Below are 20263 nucleotides of genomic sequence, written 5' to 3'. Positions count from 1 at the left end.
TTTAAGTGTGCCGTCTGCTTCTCCTTACATGTTCCATAAATGTTCTTGGCTATAACAGAGAGACGGTATCTACTGATGGCTGAGGGCTAGGACCCTGAGAACATAACCTGTGGAAGGAAAGACCTCAGAGAACTAGTGAAAATACGAGTTTGAATCCTGGAATAGGGGTCACCCAGATTTGTCTGGCTTTGTTATTCAGTGAGGGACAGGGAGGATTCAGTGACTTTTGCTTACCAAATCACCAAATACAGGAAGTCAGTGTGCCAGAGAAGTTGATGGTTAAAGTGCCTGTTTCTCAGGGTTATGACAGTTGACGAAAGCACTTTTGTAATATTCTTAGCTCTATGGATAACACAGAGATAAAACAGAAGCCATTAACGTTACCATCACTGACCCATGGCTGAGTGTGTGAGAACTCCTGGTTGTAAGCTCTTGGTTGTATCCTGTGGTACTCGGAAGACTGCTGAGTTCATGAGGTTGTTTATCTAATCCCCTCAGTTGAGGGATATCAGTACCCATGGGGGGGGTTTCACCTAAGCCGTTTTTCTGGTCCCCAGACCCAGGCACTAGCACCGAATTCCTCACTCATTAGGAGAGCAGAATTAATAATGTTCAGAGTAGCACTTTCGCTTCTCACAACCCAAAGCAGACTGATGTTTCCCCCAACTCCAGGTCCAGTACTTACATCCAAACCCGAGCTCAGGACAGAGTATGACTATGCCTGTTGATTGAGAAAATAGGCCCAGCCAGCCATCAGTTCTAGGAGACAGGCTTGTCTGACCCTGTCTCTTCTCCATCAAGCCTTCTTGTTTCCCATTTTTTCAGGAAGGTTGGTGACATGGCCTAACAAGAGTAACTAGGACTGCTTCTAGAAACACAAGTCTAAAAACCATCACCCTATCGAAGGGGCTGTCATTTCTTAATTGTGAGCTTCATGTATAACACAAAGCCACCAACGTATGCTCTTACCTTCCTGTCAAAACATGTCTTAGATATGCTGGGAATAGCAGATGAGAACCCTTGGGTTTTAAATGTTGATCTATGAAAACTACCACTGGAGTCAGCAAATCCCTATTTCCTCATGAATAAGGACATGCTGTGGCAGTGTTGAATGGGAAGGATCTAGCAGCCACATACTGATCTCCTACATGCTTCCTTGAAACAGCTCTGTGTCTGTGGCAGGCGCCTTGATTCTTTGCATCAAAAGACAGAGCTCCTGTGTTCATAGGTCAGGATTAAAAAAAGGGTGCTCAGAGTGCAAGAGGAGCATTCTGCAATCCAACAATACTAAAGAAATGTAAAGATTAGATTGCTGATGTCTCCCAAATCCGTTTGACTTGGAAAATGGAATTAAACAACTAAGCAGCTCCTATCACAAATCTAATCTTCTTTTTGATAGGAAGTAGATTTCTTCATATATCTCCATGTCGGGTCTTTTTCTTGGGGTGGAAAAACCGACCATCAGAGTCTCCTTGAGACTCCTCCAAAGTCCTTACCAACCCTCCCTTTCCTGCCTTTGAGGAAGGAGAAAGGCATCCACTGTGGGTGCGTTCCCCAGCACTCCCTCCAGTTATCTCTGTCTCAGACATTGAGACGGAAGTGGTTTGCCCAAGGCTGGAGAACACACTCTTAAGAACAAATAAGAGATGGGGTGAGTCACAATGATTAAGAAATAAAAGTTGTGATCTGGCTGTCAGTAATCCATGCTGGAATCCCACAAGACTCCCACCACCTGAGCTTCATCTCTGATCAAAGACCAAAACTCAGAGGTGTGAGGAACAGTGTATCATGTCTGACGTTGAGTTCTGGTTTTATTAGACGTGCAGGAAGGTGAATCACTGTTTTGGGAGGGTGCAAGGTTTCAGGTGATCCCAGGTATCAGTTAACACAGGTTGCCTTTGGGAAAAAAAACATCGGTTTGTCTTCATGGCTCTGTGGGCCCTCTCTAGGAAATGGATTCTTTTACAAAGCCACACTACATGGTCTTATGTGTCCAAATTTGTGAACAGTAGCTTACCAGCTCATTTAAAAAACACATCTATGCAACTTCCTCCTTCCTAGATAAACCAAAGCCCTAAAGGTGGTCATGGAAGGCAGGCTCTTACCTATGCTTCTTTTGCTAAGACAATAGTAACCGAAACCACTGGTTAGATCCCACCGGGTCTGCTCCCTTGTCCCTTAGCCTAGCGGGGTTTCCTTCTGCAGGTGAAGAAAGACCTGACCACACACCTTCTGCTCCAAGACATTCGGGTCATATTGGGAAGCTCTTCCCTCCACGTTCCACATTGCAGGGTTAAAAGCTGGGAGAAGGTTAGTAAAAGGGGTAGATGGATTCTCTCTTTGCCCTCATGTAACTCATACAAGCCGATTTAAACTTATTCCCGATTAGCTTACAAAGAAGTGAGATTCAGACCATGGTTATTTTATTTGGCTTTGACAATTACTGAGGGGTTGGGCTGGAGATTTAGCTCAGTGGTAGAGCACTTGCCTAGCAAGCGCAAGGCTCTGGGTTCAGACCCCAACTTTGGAAAAAGAAAAAAAAAAGAAAGAAAGAAAAGACAATTACTGAGGGGTAACCTCTAATCTTCTCTTCCAACTGCTGGCCTGGCTGTCTCCCCACCTGTGTACCCCTGATACTTGCTGTCTCTCCTGACCACATGCTCATGGTCCGTCTCCCCTCATGACGGCTTCCTACTCCCCTCCCACAGCTGTGGTTCCCAGGAAGTCTCCACAGGTTTTTGGCAACGAGGATAGGGAGAAGGAGGAAGAATGAAAGGTGAGAGAAGGAAGCCACCATGAGGAGAAGTAGCCAGGCCAGCAGTTAGAACGAGTAGATTGGGTGTTGCCCCCTAGTAATTGTCAAAGCCAAATAAAATAACCATAGTCCGAGTCTCACCACCTCATTTCTTAGTAAGCTGGTTGGGGAGAAGCTTAAACTGGTGGTGCTACATACACCCTCACTCCACACTTAGCACCTCAGGGGATGAGTAGAGTCTGAGTCCTGTAGGGAGGAGAGAGCATGCTGCGCTGGAAAGAGACTGCGTAACACTGCACCCGGCAGAGACAGCAGCAGCCCTTCCCCTCAGAGACTCATCTCTCCAGAGCAATGATTCTCTCTTCCCAATACCGTGACCCTTTAATACAGTTCATGCTGCGGGGACCCCCAACCACAAAGTTACTTTCGCCGCCGCTTCCTAACTGTAACGTTGCTACCGTTGTGAATAGTAATATAAATCTCTGAGTTTTCTTAGTCTTAGGTGACTTCCTGTTTGAAGGTTGAGACCCACAGGTTGAGGACGTCTGCTCTAGGCACAGGAAACAAGTTCTCTGAAAAGCAGGCGGGGGAGTGGTGTGGATAAATTTAGTTCCATTGCATGTCTTAAGTAGGTGGGGCTAGGGAGTCTCTGAAGGCTTTGGCAGTTGGATCCAGCCTTTGACAGCCGTTGTGGCTTTATCTACCCTTTCTTTGCTTTTTACAGACCGCTTCAGTTGGCACAGGGGTGGGGTAAAGAGAGCCTTAGTGAGATTGCTGGGGAATGAGACAGCTGCACTAAATGACTTCATCGGGGTGCATCCCAGTGTGAACGTGGAGAAGGGTTCTCTTGGGGTGTTTGCCGTGCCATGCCACACTTCTCACCATAAAAGGAACAGCAAAGAAAGGTGGGGAGGTCCAAGGGACAAGAGGCGGCTAGTCTCGTAAGTGCCCTATTCTAGTGTGTACCTGGGAGCTTGACCCAAACAGACCTTCCAGACTTGTCTGCGGCCTGAAGGAGGTTCATATGGTCTCAACACCAGCCCTGGGTTCATGCTGCCTTTGTGTAACTATTTCGTTTACAGAGAGTGGCTGGGAATGTGTAAAGCAAGAGAAGAAAAAGTACTAGTTCAAAAGAACTGCCCTTATCTAGGACTGAATGTTGGGGGAACAGCTTAGAGTGGATGTAGCAGTGGAGAGGGTACATTGAAATGAGAGGACCAGCCGCCAGGTGTCGGGGGTTCAGAAAGAAAACATGTCGTACAAATAGGCATCATAATTTGGACGCCACAGTACTGCCTAAACAAAGGTACACATTAGCTACATAGGTAGACTTTTGCAACAGAACAGAGAAGCTAGAAATACATCGTCTCACATATGGCTAGCCACACCAAATGATATCATAGAGAACGGACAGGCTTCCCAACAAACGTTCTTGAGAAAACTGCGGTCTGCATGCAGAAGACTCTCACCGGGCAGCATGCTAACACCAACTCTTAATAAAGTGAAACCTGAAAGTAAGACCTGAAGCTGTAAATCCCTGGGCTGGGGAGATGGCTCGGAGGTTAAGAGCACTGGATGCTTTTCCAGAGGACCCAAGTTTGATTTCGAGGACCTTCACGGCCGATCATAACTACCTGTCGCTCCAGATCTAGATGCTCTTTGGTCCCCTTTCAGCGGTGCCCATGTGCAGGGCTCTTACATGCAGGCCAAGTGTCCGTATACATTCAAGTAGATTTATTTTTTTTTAAATGATAAAAAACAAAAACCCCTGGAAGAAAACACAGGAAGGGTGCAGAAGGCATTGGATTGGGCCTCAGTTGCTCATACATGACACAACAACACAGACCCAAAAAAAGGAAGGGTCCACCTTAAACTTGAGAACTGCAAATCCTACGAAACAGTCTGCAGTGATCCACAGAGTCAAAGACCCATGTTTGGACTGGGAAAACATTGCCACAAGTCACATGTGATAAGGGAGTAATATCATCAATGTATAAAGAACTTCAGCTCGGGGGCTGGGGATTTAGCTCAGTGGTAGAGCGCTTACCTAGGAAGCGCAAGGCCCTGGGTTCGGTCCCCAGCTCCGAAAAAAAGAACCAAAAAAAAAAAAAAAAAAAAAAGAACTTCAGCTCAGCAGGTCACATAACTTAATTTTTTAAATGGACAAAGGATTTGAAAAGACATATGTCCGAAGAATCTACACTACACATGAAAATATACTCAACATCTAGGGAAATAAAAGTCAAAACCACGAAATGTCACCTCATGTCCATGAGGTTGGTGAGTGAGTGTTTATACACATACAGTGAAATATTATAAAGCCTTTAAAAGAAAAGAAAAGAAAGTTCAGTGTTATTTGCTAAGGAAAGTATAAATTTTGAAAGGCATATGCTAAGTTAAATAATCCACTTCAAAAGGACAACTGCCACGTCATTTCATTTGAATGAATCAGTTTGTCATCACTGTGACGAAATACCAGAGGGAAACAACTTTAAGGAGGAGGAAGGTTTTATTTTGGCTCATGGTTTCAGGATTTTCAGCCCATCATAGGTTCTATCCCTTCTAGGTGAGGCAGAACATCATGGGGGAGTATTTGAAAGTTGTTCAGTTTATTATGATGTACAGGAGGCAGAGAGAAAAATGGAGTAAGAGCTTAGGGACAAGCTATGTACTTCAAAGACATTCCCACAACCCCTCGTAGAACATTTAGCCCCCAGGGTAATCCACTGATGAGGTGTGGCCAAGCATCACCAGCTGTAGGCCAAGCCTTCAATGCACGAGTCTTTGGGGTGGGGGTGGAGAGGGCATCCGATATTCAAATAATCACACCATCATATGAGATATATAAAGAAGTTAAAACTCATGGATTCAGAAGGTAGCAAAGCCATTACCCAGGGCTGGGGAATCCATGTTTTATGGGTGTTGTCTGTGCTGAACGGTTCTAGAGATCTGTGCACAAGCATTCGCATGCACTGCTAACCTGATACCCAGAAACTGATCAAGGCAACACATTGAATGTTATATTTTTATTATAACAAAAAGAAGAGGTAAATATGTATTATATCTCTCTAGAAAATCCATCTTTCTTTTCTTTTTCTTTTTTTAAAAGATTTATTCATTTATTATATATAAGTACACTGTAGCTGTCTTCAGATACACCAGAAGAGGGCATCGGATCTCTTTACAGATGGTTGTGAGCCACCATGTGGTTGCTGGGAATTGAACTCAGGACCTCTGGAAGAGCAGTCGGCGCTCTTAACCGCTGAGCCATCTCTCCAGCCCCTTTCTTTCTTTTTTAGATTCTTCTTTCACATATTATATCCTGACTGAAGTTTCCCTTCCCCTCAGGGCCATGTTTTCTTGAGGACTCTAACTCGTGGTGACTTCTCCACTTCTCTCTCTCCCCTGGTTCTCTCTTGACCCCCGCTCCCAAGGCCTAGGAACCCTAAAACCTGCCTATGACTTTTCTGCCCAGTTATTGGCTGTTGACATCTTTATTTACCAGTCAGAAATTACTTGGGGGCAGGGTCACATAGTGTCAATTGGGTCAACACACAGACTCTCTGGGACAGCCAGCTCTTGGGGCCTGCACTGAGCCTTACAAGACAGCACAAGACCAAACCTCACCAGTGTTACATAAAGAACCAACCACGTAATGCCCATGAATTCCATGGTGTCTGTGGAAGTGGCATAGTCAAACAAGCCCCAGGGTAAACATCTCTGTGTGTGTGTGTGTGTGTGTGTGTGTGTGTGTGTGTGTGTGGTGGTGGTGGTGGTGTTTCACACACAAGTACTGTATTTACATCAGGATTAAACATTTTACACATACCATCTATTTTATCTTCTTAGGGACTCTGAGTGTTAGGTAGCTGTCAGTCACAGTGAGAAAACGGGGGCTGGGAGGCTGAGGAGCTCTACCGGGATGACAATGACAGCAGATGTGGTCATCTTTGACACCCCCAAGCCCGAGTTCCTTGTCAGTGATGAGGGTGAGGAGGAGGTGAGCCATGGTTCCATTACCCAGGGCCCAGCCTGATTAATAATAAAGCCTGAGATCAGCAGCCATGCCAGCCTCCCACCCCCACACTTCCCAGTTCACACTCCCACAGTTTAACTGGTCCTTACGAAAGCCCATTTACTGCACTGACATGCACAGGTCAAATGAGATTGACGGCTGCCATCACAGGGAGGACCCGGGGTGCCGGTAACAGACTTCACAGTCTTCGTTTCTGGACCTGCCTGGCCACTCCGAGTCACATGGTTGCAGTGCAGGGCACAGAGTTTTCCTACATCAGCCAAGGGTCAAGCACAGCAAGATGAGTTTATCCGATCTGGCTTGCCCTGGATCTGACTCTCACAATACGAGATGTCTGCTCCTTGATTATGCTACACATTGGCCATGTCTCCCTGGCCACAGCCTACTGACGATGGTTTTTTCTCAGTAGAATTGGACAACCCTCCCTGCAGACAGGATAGGGCTCAGGAAGGCATCCTGTCAGAGGGACTGTGGGGTTCTGCAACAGACCAGGGTTGAGGGCTAGAGCATGGGTGTTGGAGATGGCCTACCTGGGGCCATGCTGGTTCAGGTCAGAAATGGAGGCTCTCATTTAAGAGGTCCTACATGTTCATGACCCTGGCAGAGACAGGACAAGACCAAAAACCATGAAGTCGAGAAGCCAGAGAGAAAGAGAACTATCACAGTCAACGCTCCCTAAAGTTAAAACACAGTGCTAAGGAAAATAAATCTTTTAACCCTCATAATCGTTTTTATGGGGCTGGACAGATGGCTCAGAGGTTAGGAGCACTGACTGCTCTTCTAGAGAACCCAGGTCGGAACACCAGCAGACACATAGTGGCTCACAACAGTCTATAGGTCCAGTTCCAGGGAATCTGATGCCTCCCCCAAACTCCTAAAATTAACAAGCCTAAAAAATATTATCTTAAAGCAACAGTTTTCATGTTGGTTTAATGCGTGTGTGTTGAAGGTGTGAGCACACATATACGCACAGAATGTGAGGCCAGAGGACAACCTTCTGTGTCACTCCTTGGCACGGTCCGCCTTTGTTAAGGGTCTCCCAGTGGCCTGGAACTCACCGGGAAGGACAGGCTGGCTGGGCAGTGAGCCACAGGGACCGACCTGGCCCTGCCTTCTCGATGCTGTGATTACAAAACTCATGTGCCAAGTTTGTTTGTGTTTGTTTGTTTGTTTGTTTGTTTGTTTTGAAACAAGGTCTCACCATGTAGCCCTGGCTGGCCCTGAACTCACTCTGTAGATCAGGCTGGCCTTTAACTCACAGAGATCTGCCTACCTCTGCCTCTAGATGCTGGGGTTAAAGGCATGAGCTGTTAGGTCTGGTTCATTGTGTTTGATTTTTAACATGAGTTCTATGGATTTTAAAAAGGGTTTTAGGAACAGTAAGGTAGCTTACTGGGGAACACTGCCTGCTACATACAAGCCTGGCGGCTTGAGTTCCAGTCCTGGGACCCACAGTGGAGAGAGAGAGCTGACTACCTGTGTGTTGTCCTTGGACCTCCACACACATGCCATAGGACCTGTCTACACGCATGCGCATGCCCGTGTGAGCACACAGGAGCTCGTGCATGTGCGCCCACACATGCACGCACACAAGCATAATAAATAAAATTTAAATAAGTTCATAGAAGAGGGGTTTCAGAAAGCTAATTCTTGTGTGTGAAAATATTTGTGAGAAACTCAAATATTCCTTCAGTGGGGGTTGAACGTCATTTTCTTTACTTGGCAACATTTTACTTCCATTGAAAAACCTCGTAGAAATCAGTTCTGCTGCCTTTGTGCTAATCTGTCTGTCTGTCTGCCTGCCTGCCCGTCCTTTCAACTGTGCGTATTTGCCAAGGAATGTGGGGTGGCAAAGGAGGTGGTGTCCTTCCCCCAGGCGTCTTGAGACTCATAGTCGTTTCCTTTCCTGTCTCTGGGATGCTTAATTTTTTTTTTTTTTTCCAATGATGAGCTTGGAGAGAACAAGGCCATTCTGGACATTAAGCCCAAAAGCAAATACATTTCAGAAAAGCAAACAAGACTGTATGGCCTGCTTCTGGCTGTCTTGGCAGGAGTGACTCTCAGCCTCCCTCCTGGCAGGACCCCTGAGGAGGACGGAGCTGGCAGCGCTCCCCTCTCAGTCTCCTTGCTGGTGGTTTGCAGCCTGGTAAACAGTGAATTCTTGAAGGCGCTGGTAAATGCCAGGCCCGGGAAGGCCCGGGCGCCTTTGTCGGGTGCCTTGACTTCCTCTCCATGTGTTTGTGATAAAATCAGAGATGAAGCTGGCTTGGACTAGTTCCTGCAAGTTTTTCTAGGGGCCTCAGAAGGCCGTCTGGATGCGTGTGGACTCAGCTACCCCTGTGCATCTCTGAGGTCTGAGGGTGTATTGGTTACTCAAGTTTGTTTTAGGAGTTCTTACTTTATTTTGAGTGAATAAAATCAGAACTCAGAGAGGCCATTCCAGAAATAAAGCTGGCTATTCATGGCGGGGGTTTTGGGGCGAATCCCTTCTCTTCTCCATGGAGGAAAGCTCTATTTACTTTTATGAGGAGTCAATAGCGGCTCAAGTTCACAGCTCTGCCATCAAAAGTCGCTGCAGGTTCAGTTTGCAGGGAGGACAGATGGGTGCTCTCAGGGGACAGAGGACTAAGGGCCAGGCTGTGCAAGCTTCAGTTTTGATTTAAGGAGGGGGAAAATGAAACCTCTCTGTAGGTTAATATTTTTGGAGAACTCTCTCAAAATAAAGAGTTAATCTAGCCTTTTCTGTTACCTAACAGCACGATGATTAAAATTTTCTATTAAATGGGAATAATAGTGCCTACTGTGATTAATTTACTGAGTTAAGCCCAAGTTATATGATCAGAAGAGGGTGCCCGGTTCACTGTGAACCACTTCATAGACACGTGGGCACATGTGTGCATGCATGCATGCATGTGTGTGTGTGTGTGTGTGTGTGTGTGTGTGCACATGGGTATGTGTGTGTGCATGGGCACACACTTACATATCCACTCATAGAGGCCTGAGAAGGACACCAGGTATCCTGATGTATGGCTCTCCACCCTCCCCCTACAGGACAATGTCACTTACTGAATCTGGAGCTGTCTGGTACCCAGCAAGATCCAGTGACCCTCCTATCTCTGCCGCTTTCTCCCACATCGGGATTGCAGAACTGTGTGACCACCCTCAGCTTTTCTTATTTAAAGAGTTATTTATCTTATGTGTCTGAATGTTTGCCTGCATATATGTACGCATACCACATGCATGTCTCGGGCCTGCAGAGGCCAGGAGAGAGCATCAGATCCCTGCAGCTGGAGTTACAGAGGGTTGTGGGATGGCATGTCCATGCCAGGAACCAAGCTCAGGTCCTCTGTAAGAATAGTAAATGATTATGATTATTATTAAATCTTTTATAAAGTCCAGTCATTATCCACCCCCATCCACCCTCTCACTGTTCCTCATCCCATTCCACCCTCCCACTCCACCTACTCCCCACCCCACCCCTTCCCACCCTCCTCCCACCCCCATATCCACCAGAGCTCCCCACTTCTGGGGCCTCAAGTCTCTCCAGGGTTAGGTGCGCCTCCTCTCACTGAAGCCAGTAGATGCTCTTAATCGTTGAGCTACCTCTGCAGCCCCTTCGCACCGCTGTTTGTATGGGTTCTGAGAATCTGAACCAAGGCCCTCATGCTGCCCTCTTAGCTGCTGAAACATCTCCCCAAATCAACCATGAGAGTCTTTAATGCAAAACTTTAAAGCCAACTGAAACGTCTTTTTATGAAGACCAAAAACAGGGCTCATGAGGAGAGCAAGACCTGGCAGAGGTTACTCCGCAGGCTTTAGGGGATAAGTGGTAAACCCAGCCGCCTCCTACAGAACCGTCCTGCCAGGTCACAAAGAAAGATCTCACAGCACACCACACTGCTGTTTCGAAGGAAATGCCCAAAACACACATCAATGTAAATGTTTTCCTGCAGATGGACCTAGGTGAGTCAGAGGTCCGGAGTGATGTGACATCAGTGTCACGTGGGTGACTCTGCATGCCATCTAGCGTTGTGCTTGGGTGCTCTGAGCTTCCCTACTGGCTGGGAGCGAGGAGGATTAAATGAATCAGCGCGTTCAGGAACTGTCTAGAACGTGGAGCACAGTATGTACTGAGTGAATACTTGTGTCAGGATTTACTTCCACAAAGAAGTTGCAGCCCTGCCTACTGAAGAAACCATTTAAAGGCCACAGCGATGAGATAAGAAGCTCCCTTTGGGTTTGTGTCAAACTGTTTTGGGACACACCATAGGACATCTGCTGTGGGGTGGGGTGGGGCTCAGGAGCCAGAGCATCTGGGAAGAATTACGGCTCCTGGTCCTGGCATTTGTGCTCAGAGCAGTTTCTTGACTTCGGGCCAGACTCTGGTCTGTGACGGCCCCTTCACCAGTGTACTTGGTGGATGTGTCGTCACACCGCATTGACCCTAAGTGCAGTAGGGCCCTGTGGGCATTATGGCTTGTGTGGGAACGTCTTGCAGAGTTCTGATATGATGGTTTTCAGCCTTAATTCCTGGCTATAGCAGTGGTTCTCAACCTTCTGAATACTGCAACCTTTTTTTTCTATTTTTTTTTTTTTCGGAGCTGGGGACCGAACCCAGGGCCTTGCGCTTGCTAGGCAAGCGCTCTACCACTGAGCTAAATCCCCAACCCCCTGCAACCTTTTAATACAGTTCTTCACCCTCAGCCTTAAAATTATCTTTGTTGCTACCTCATAACTATAATTTTGCTACTGTAATGAATTGTAATGTAAATATCTGATATGCAAGATGTATGATATGAAACCCCTGTGAAAAGGGTCATTTGATATGTCCTCACTGCAAGGGGTTGTGACCCACAGATTGAGAACTACTACCTTTGTTATATCTTTTTTTTTTTAAGATTTATTCATTTATTCTATATAAGTACACTGTAGCTGTCTTCAGACACATCAGAAGAGGGCATCAGATCTCTTTACAGATGGTTGTGAGCCACCATGTGGTTGCTGGTATTTGAACTCAGGACCTCTGGAAGAGCAGTTGGTGCTCTGAACCGCTGAGCCATCTCTCCAGCCCCTCTTTGTTATCTCTTAAGTGATTGAGAAAACGTAGAATAAAAACAAAACGTGCTTTAGGCCTCAGAAAACAAATTTTCCCTGTGATCTTCCCCTGCCCTTATTTCACATGCTTTTCCTTTTCCTCTCTAAAGCAAGCACAACATAGATAGCCAAATCTTAAATCTTTTGACCTGGACTAGACATATATCTCGGTTGGTAGAGTGCTTACCCATCCAGACAATGCTAGTAACCTCAGCCCTTGAGAGGTGGAGACAGGAGATCAGAAGTTCAAAGTTGTCGTAGCTGAAGATAAATCTGAGATCAGGTACATGAGACCCTATATCAAATTCACTCGTGAATTTTACATGGTCATCGACTTAGAGCGGTTTAACCATTACCCTCTTTTCCTTGCTGAAAGGTTAACCATGGGAGTCGGGGTGGGGAGGTCCGCCCCTAATTGTTCTCATGAACAACCCATTGTGCTTGCTTCCTGGCCTTCACCATACAAGACCTCTGTAGCTCCCTTAGCACATGGCCCTGAGGCCGTCAGCTCAGACATGGTGCACATGCTGTGGACAGTCTGGTGCGGTGCATCCTCCAGATGCTTGCCAAGGAAACAACTTCTGCTCAGGCATCCACGTGGACCACTAATACTGAAACAGCAGGATGCTCAGTCTGTACCCTGCATCTCCGGCCATGCTGCCCCACCCCTCGTTCAGCCAGCCATTAATCTCCGTCTCGATGTGGCAGGGAGGGTGGGATCTCACGGTAAAATGCTATTACTGTAGTCACTTCAGGAAGGCATGTATAATTTCCCTGTCGATGTGGTTTTAGTGTTCTCTTTCAGTGGACCATGAGATGTTAAAGAAAAGATAAATGGTTATGAGCCTCCTGGAAAGCCGTGGAACCGACACATGTGCCATTTAACTTTTAATCATCTTAGCGGAGGAACAAAATCTATTTTTGTTGCTTATGAGTGACGGATGGCACCAAATTGACTGTGAGGCAATAGGGAGAAAAATCCTCCCTCAAAAAGAAAACATAAACAAAACAAAAACCAACTACCCTTCCCCCATAGGTACCAGGATGTATGTCCCTAGGAATCGGTAGAAGGTGAAGGTGTTGGGCCTGTGGGCTTGGGTCAGAACTTGACTAGAGAGAGGGAGAAAAGAAGGCACCAGGATAGGTCCAAGACACAAGGCTGGTCACCTCTGGATTCCTGTGAGGATGAAGACAACACAGAGCTTTACTGCCCCCACCCCCAGACCCCCACCTGCCAAGAGGCTTAAGATGCTGCTCTGTGCTCCGTGGTAAATGACGACATTTTTGGAGAGCTCTGGCTATGTGAGGGCGATCAGTCTTCAAGTACGTAATGCCAGATGCTGGGTTCCTCGGGCATGTGTCCTTAAACCTCCCATCAGTAGGTGTTCTTTCCCCGCTTGGATAAGGAAAAGGAGCTGAGGGGCTGGTCACAGCCCATGCCTGGTGTCTCCTCACTGGAAGAGTCAGGATTTGAGCCCAAGGACAGGCCGGCCTACAGGCCCTGTGCTTCCCTGTTTCCCGTAACCCCTGTGCTTCTAAATTGAGTTCTGGCCTAAGGAAAACTGATGAAGTGTGAAATCCAGACAGTTGGAGTTTAAAGAAAAGATTCTTTGTCTTCCTGACTCATCAGGGGGCTTTGGGAAAGTGCCCTTAATCTTGGTTTCCAGTCTTTGAAAGAATGAGTCTGAGCTGGGGATAGAATTCAGTGGGTAGGGGCTGGGGATTTAGCTCAGTGGTAGAGCACTTACCTAGGAAGCGCAAGGCCCTGGGTTCGGTCCCCAGCTCCGAAAAAAAGAACCAAAAAAAAAAAAAAAAAAAAAAAAGAATTCAGTGGGTAGAGTGCTGGCCTCGCCTATGAGAAGGCCTGATTTCAGTTCCCAACACCACATAAACTCTGAGTGACTCCCTAGGCCCAGAAGCTCAGCATTTGAGAGGGAGGAGCAGGAGGACCAGAAGGTCCGGGCCATAATTGGCGACGAGTGAGTCTGAAGCCAGCCTCGCACTGTGTAAGCCCCTGCCTCAAACAAACTAAAACAAAAAGCCAAACCTATCTAAAATCACGAAATTAAGATGTTTGCTACATATTTATAACAGAGTATTTTAAATAGCCAGTAGGTACATCTCACTTCTTGAGTTCTTGGCTAAATTCAAAGTGTATCTTCCTGCACGTAAGTAGAACACATCCCCCATAAAACTGAGTTATCAAAAAATAAAATTTTAGAAGCCATGTAACAACATAAAATGTTTACTTAAAGGCAAAAGCCAAATAAATAATCTTTAAACTGTGTGGGTTTTTTTTTTCAGTCCTATTCAGTTTTTCTATCTGTTTCTTCCTTTTTTCGTACCATCCTGCTGTTCCCTAGGGCCCGTGTCCCATTTCCTCTGAGTGCCTTCAGCCCGCCTCTTAGCCATCTTCCCCACTGTCCTCAGGGCAGAGTTCTGTTTGCTATGCATCCTCCTGGCTCTGTCCTGCTCTGGGGAGCCCGATTCTGTCAGTCCAGTTGTTGTGGGGATCCACCATGCCTGGTGGAATGATTTCTGTCTTGTTCTTGCCAAGACCCCAGATATACTCTTTGGCACATCGTAGGTTATTTTTTAAGTGCTTTTCCAAGTGGCTGGTTGGTCTCAAATCATCGACCCTAATTTGTACAGGAAATGCAGCTCTCTAGAAACAACTAGCACTATCTCTTGGGCACAGGAGATCTCAATCGCAGAAGCCCTCACTAACTCCATAGCAGATGCAGCCTTGGGTTCAGCTCACAAGTCAGTAGGGTCTGCTCTCTTTTTGGTACCTGAACCCCTTTTCCTGCCCTCCAACTCTACTGTGTATTAAAAAATAACTTCTACCTACTCACTCTTTCCATGTGTGTGGTAGGACACGCAGCCTGCAGTATTGACGTGAGGTCCTTTTCCATTTTCCAAACGGTATGGAAATACATTTGACTATGATCACAATACAGTCACATACTCTGTATTGTCATTCTGTTACCTTAAAATGACACGAACCACTGTATTTGTAACCACTGCCTTCTGTTCTAGGACGCGTATGCCGCAGCTGCCATTAATGGGACGGACTTTTGTACATCAGCAAAAGACGCGCACACAATCATATCCAAGAATTCAAGTCACCTCACGTCTGTTAACTGCTTTGGAAACTTTATCATTTTCCTGGGAAAGGTGAGATGGACTAAATAATACTAAATAAATAAACTGACTAAATAAATACCAGAACCTGGAATTCAACAAATTAGACAATATGGAGGCTGACTTGAAAGGGGATCCATGTTTGTTGTTCTGGGGTAGCTGTCATGCTTCACCCCTCATTTAGTCCCCCATTCTTGATCCTGTGAGGCTTCCTGTTTCACAGATGAAGCTAAGGTTTCATGTTCTCAGGGTCCCACAGCCCCTACAGTCTATCTTTCTGCCTCTGACCAACTCTGCTATTCCAATCCCTGATTTTGTTTGTCTAAAATAAGAACACTACTAACCTCAGAAATGCATAGGCTTTGTGGACTGCCTCTTGGTCCTACAGCATAGAGGTTGTATTAATTTGATTAGTTTGTACATTATTTAAGGGCAGTAAATCTACAAAATGGAATCCGAAAGCCACTCATGGTGGCACACACCTTTAATCCCAGGACTTGGAAGGCAGAGACAGGTGGATCTTTGAGTTTGAAGACAGCTTGGTCTACAGAGTGAGTTCCAGGATAGCTGGAGCCGCATAGCAAGATCCTGTCTCAAAAATATAAAAAGAGAAAAACGAATTTGAGCAAATTGAATGGAGCTAATTGTATTTCTGAAGTTACTTGACTATCTTTCTAAAATGCCTTGTGCGGTAAAGAGGCTCCCTAATGCTCCAGTAGCTTGCAGTGTAAAGGACAGAGCCCATAACTTGGAAGCTTTGAACTGCAGGGTCTTGTGATTCAGGTCTGTAATCCTCTCTATGCTGTGACACACTCTACCCTGAGGCTGAGCCAGGAAGCACTCAAGGCCAAGGCTAGCCTGAACTAATTAGTGACCCTAGTCTCCAGAATAAAAAGTAAAAAATGTGCTAGGTTATGATGTAGGCCAGAGGAGACCTCCAAGGTGTCACTTGTGTAGGGGTTATAAACACAATGTTGATGAAGGCGATGTACCAGCCTGATGGGTCGTGGCTCAAATTAGAAGGCTCTCTATGTTGTGCTACACTCTATACCTTTTTCTATGTAATTTTCATCTTGTGGGCCTACCTGATTCTACATGGCTCAGTTTGTGTGATCCCTCTTCCACTGACCCATGCTTATGTGCTGAGACCATCCAGTCCTAGAGGCATATATGTGTTACCTTAGGAAGAAATAATTTATAGTATGTATAGATTAGTGAGATAAAAATCTCAGAAACTGGAAAGGAAGCCTCTTCCCCATCTCTATCTTTATCCACCTACCCATCCACCCACCCATCCATCCATCCATCCATCCATCCATCCATCCATCCATCATCATCATCTGTCTGTCTATCCATCCGTCACCTGTCTGTCCATCTATCCGTAATATCTGTCCACCCATCCGTCATCTGTCTGCCCACCCATCCATCATCTGTCTGTCTATCCATCTGTCATCTGTCTATCCATCCACCCATCATCTGTCTAGCCTATGTATGTGTCCATGTTTATGTTCATCATGTGCATGGATACCAGAAGAAAATACCAGAGTCCCTGGAACTGCAGTTGTGAGCAGCTTGATTTGGATGCTGGAGCCGGAACATATGTCCTCTGCAAGCGCAGCAAAGGCTCTGAACCGCTGCGTTGGCTTTCTTTCTCTCTCCGACTTAGACGCTGTTTAGATTCTTGACTCTGACCCTTCCCACCATGTCTTCTGTGTTCAAAGCTAAACCCTCAGTTCTTTCAACCATTCCTCCCTCTCTGATGTAATCACCAGTTTTTGGCAATGCCCACAAGTGAACAAGATCTTAGTCACCAGCTGTGACCTGGACAATCCCATATATGGTGAGTGTGCCCCATTGAGGATCCTATGCTGCTGCGTGCGCAGTCTGGTGCATGACTGTCATAGTTAGCTTCAAGCAAGTTAAGACATGCTTGACTCTCACAGGTGTGTGTGCTCATTACACATACATTTAAGGCTCACCTGGCCCCAGAGATGCTTCATGTGACAACAGTAACAGAAGCACAATATAATTATGCCTTTCAAAACAGTCAAATGAGGTAAGACTGGATGCAATTTGGTAATGCTATTACCTTAGTTCAACCGTGGGCGATGCATTTTCTAGTTCCAAAAATATCTCTTGGATGCAGTTTCATAATTCTTAGTGTATTATTATCATTTCACTTTGAATGCGGATTTTCTTAGATTTCCCATAAGTATATCATCCCTATATGGAATAATCAATGACTTTAGGCTTCTGAAGGAAACAGCATTCGGAATTCCATATTCACCATAACAGGCATCCAGGAGTAACGGCGGCCCCAGGTGGGCTGTCACATCTTTTAAGAAATTGGGTATATCATGCCCTAGAAGTGTGTTCCTGGAAACAGTAATTACATGTCACAAAAGCCTCGGAGAATCCAATTATCTTGCACACTAGCAAAGAGAAGCCATTCCATTTAGTGCCCAGAGGGTAAAACCAATCACTTAGGAAATTAATTCAATTGCTTGTAGTATAAAAGTGGGTATTTAAAAAAAAGGAAGAAGACAGGCATGGTGGCACACGCCTTAAATCTGGCATTGGGAGGCAGAGGCAGGTGGATCTCTGAGTTTGAGGCCTGCAGGGTCTACAGAGTTCCGGGATAGCCAGGGCTACACAGAGAAACCCTGTCTCAAAGAAACAAAAACAAACACAAACAAACAAAAACAAAAGAGAGAGCTAGAGAAAGCTTTTAAGCGGCTGTGACTCAGTTGGTAGTGTCTGTGCATGAGGACCAACACCACATAAAAGATGGTTGTGATGTTACGTGTCTAATTCTAGTGCTGGAAGGTGGAAGGTGGGTAGAGATAGGAGAATCTTTGGAGGTCGCTGGCCAGCCTAGACAAATGAATGAGAGCTTCGGGTTCAATGAGACCCTGCCTCACAAAATAAGGTGGGGAGCAATCAAGGAAGGTACCTGACATTGGCCTCTGGCCTCCACACAGCGCACACATCCACAGGATTACGTACACCGCACGCATGCGCACGCACTTCTAAAGCGAGGATCCCAATGATTTTGCCATACTGTGGTGAGGAGTACAATGAAAGTTTTGACGCATTTATAACATTTACACGAAGGCAGGAACAGATAAAGGACATATTCTCTCCAGCTCTAACTGGGTTATTTTTTTTCTTCCATCCGTTTTCCTGTTTTTCTTCTGTTTCATCCTGTCAAATTCTCTTTAGGACACACACACAATAGCATTACTTGTAATTGGTGTGGTGGGGGCGGGGAGACCCCAAACCCTTTGGTAAGAGAGCTCACCGGCCCTATTTATAAAGGTTCTCAACACTCCCCTTCCCCAGGTGCTGGTGGTGTGCTTCAGCGTTTTCGGGGGCCTGATGGCGTTTAACTACAACCGTGCGCTCCAGGTATGGGCCATCCCTCTGCTGCTGGTTGCCTTTTTCGCCTACTTAGCAGCTCACAGTTTCTTATCTGTGTTCGAAACTGTGCTGGATGCACTTTTCCTGTGCTTTGCTGTCGACCTGGAAACAAATGATGGATCGTCGGAGAAACCGTACTTTATGGACCCAGGGTTTTTGGTAAGCAACATTTCATCTCCTGTTGTAATGTCCTTCCTCCTTTCCCTTCTCCTCCGCGCCCCTTCCCCAAGTGTTGAAGACTCACACACGAGGGAGACACGCCCAGCCTCATTTCTGGTCCAGAGTTTCTACTTCCACCAGGGAGGTGGGAAGCCTGGCTTTCAGACGCTGGACCACTTCCCTATAGAAACCCCCTCTCGAGTGGTGAGATTAAAATGGGGTCTGTGGGCTCTTCCACAGTAGCATAGCAGTGGACACAGCAGTAGCCGGTACATCTTTGACACCAACAGCCTGATCAGGCCTCTAGGATAGTCTCGGACAGTTGATGTTTATGTAAAGCATTTTTTAACTCCGAGCATACCCACAAAGCTTTGGATAGAGCATCGCTCTGCAGACAGCTCACTTCTTGTGCCAATACTGACAGAGCTATGGCCCTGGGCCCCTTGCTGGCCAGGCACACCCTCAGCAAAGCGGCTTGTATCTGGAACTAGCAGGCAGTCGCTTCCAACAGCTTTCTGCAACACCCAGTAAATTGCTGAGCATCTGCCTTATCCTCTGCAGACAGGGCACATCTCAACACTCCTTTCTGGCTGTTTTGGCAGGGGAGGGAGGTCAAGTAATATTTTAGTAGTTTTCTTTCATCTGGTTGCCACAAACATTAAGTGTTAAGCTCTTTGGGCCTTAAACATTCAAAGCACTGTCGTTTCAGCAGGTACTGGATTTCAACATTTCCTATGAATGAATAAATATGAAAGTGCCCACCATTCATAGAAACGTAAGATATGACTTCTACCTATCTTACTCTGATGGCCGCATTAAAGCGAACTTGGTTTATTCTCCTTGATTTGTAAACAGGTAAAAACCTGCTTTGAAATCTACCCTACTCTGCACATAAATATTTTCAATACACTTGGAAAACTTTTAAAATTTAACTCCCTAAACCTCTAGGGCTACGCTGCAGTCACTTCATTGGAGTACTTTATATTCTTTTGTTTTTCAGAGTTTTGTAAAACGGACCGACCACTTTAACAATGCCAGGTCTCAAGGACACAAGAACTCACTACCAAATGAAGAGGGGACAGAACTCCGGCCCATTGTGAGATAGAGGCCAAGAGACATTTGCACTTGGAGAACTCGATCATGCTCTGACCACCTATGACACCAAAGCAGTCTACAGCTGTTTTCACGAACTAGAGCCAGACAAATGTTAAAGCCATGTTTATATGCACCGCTTTAAAAGGCTCAACTTGGGGCTGGAGAGAAGGCTCAGCGGTTAGGAGCAGGGACTGCTCTTCCAGAGGTCTTGAGTTCAATTCCCAGCAACCACATGGTGGCTCACAATCATCTGTAATGGGATCCAATGCCCTCCTCTGGTGTGTCTGAGGACAGCTACAGTGTATTCACATAGACAAAATAAATAAATCTTTAAAAAAGGGCATGATATGGCTGTGCACACAGGGACACACATCTATACACACATCTATAACTCAAAACTTGAGAAGGCTGAAGCACAAAGACCACCAGTATAAGACTAGCCTGAGCTACATACTCAGGAGTTAAAGGCTAGCCTAAATGCTACATAGAGACCAAGTAGATAGATAGATAGATAGATAGATAGATAGATAGATAGATAGATAGATATAGATAGATAGATA

The 20263-nt window shown here is 46.0% G+C and overlaps 1 protein-coding gene across 5 annotated transcripts in view; it reads left to right on the top strand.

The window, feature by feature from the left end:
- The window catches only part of Slc44a3 (solute carrier family 44, member 3), a 76175-nt gene extending 56131 nt beyond the window's left edge, over nt 1-20044 (top strand). For 2 of the 5 annotated variants that reach the window (NM_001439428.1, NM_001439429.1), the window contains 3 exon segments: nt 14925-15062; nt 18372-18608; nt 19609-20044. In NM_001439428.1, coding sequence (NP_001426357.1) covers nt 14925-15062; nt 18372-18608; nt 19609-19713 — 480 coding nt within the window. In that variant the 3' untranslated portion in view covers nt 19714-20044. 5 annotated transcript variants of the gene reach the window in all.
- Nucleotides 20045-20263: the final 219 nt, after the last annotated feature.

Source organism: Rattus norvegicus, chromosome 2 (assembly GCF_021556685.1).
Source record: "Rattus norvegicus strain SHRSP/BbbUtx chromosome 2, alternate assembly SHRSP_T2T, whole genome shotgun sequence".
Lineage (NCBI taxonomy): Eukaryota > Metazoa > Chordata > Mammalia > Rodentia > Muridae > Rattus > Rattus norvegicus.
This window is presented reverse-complemented; position numbering and strand designations above follow the sequence as displayed.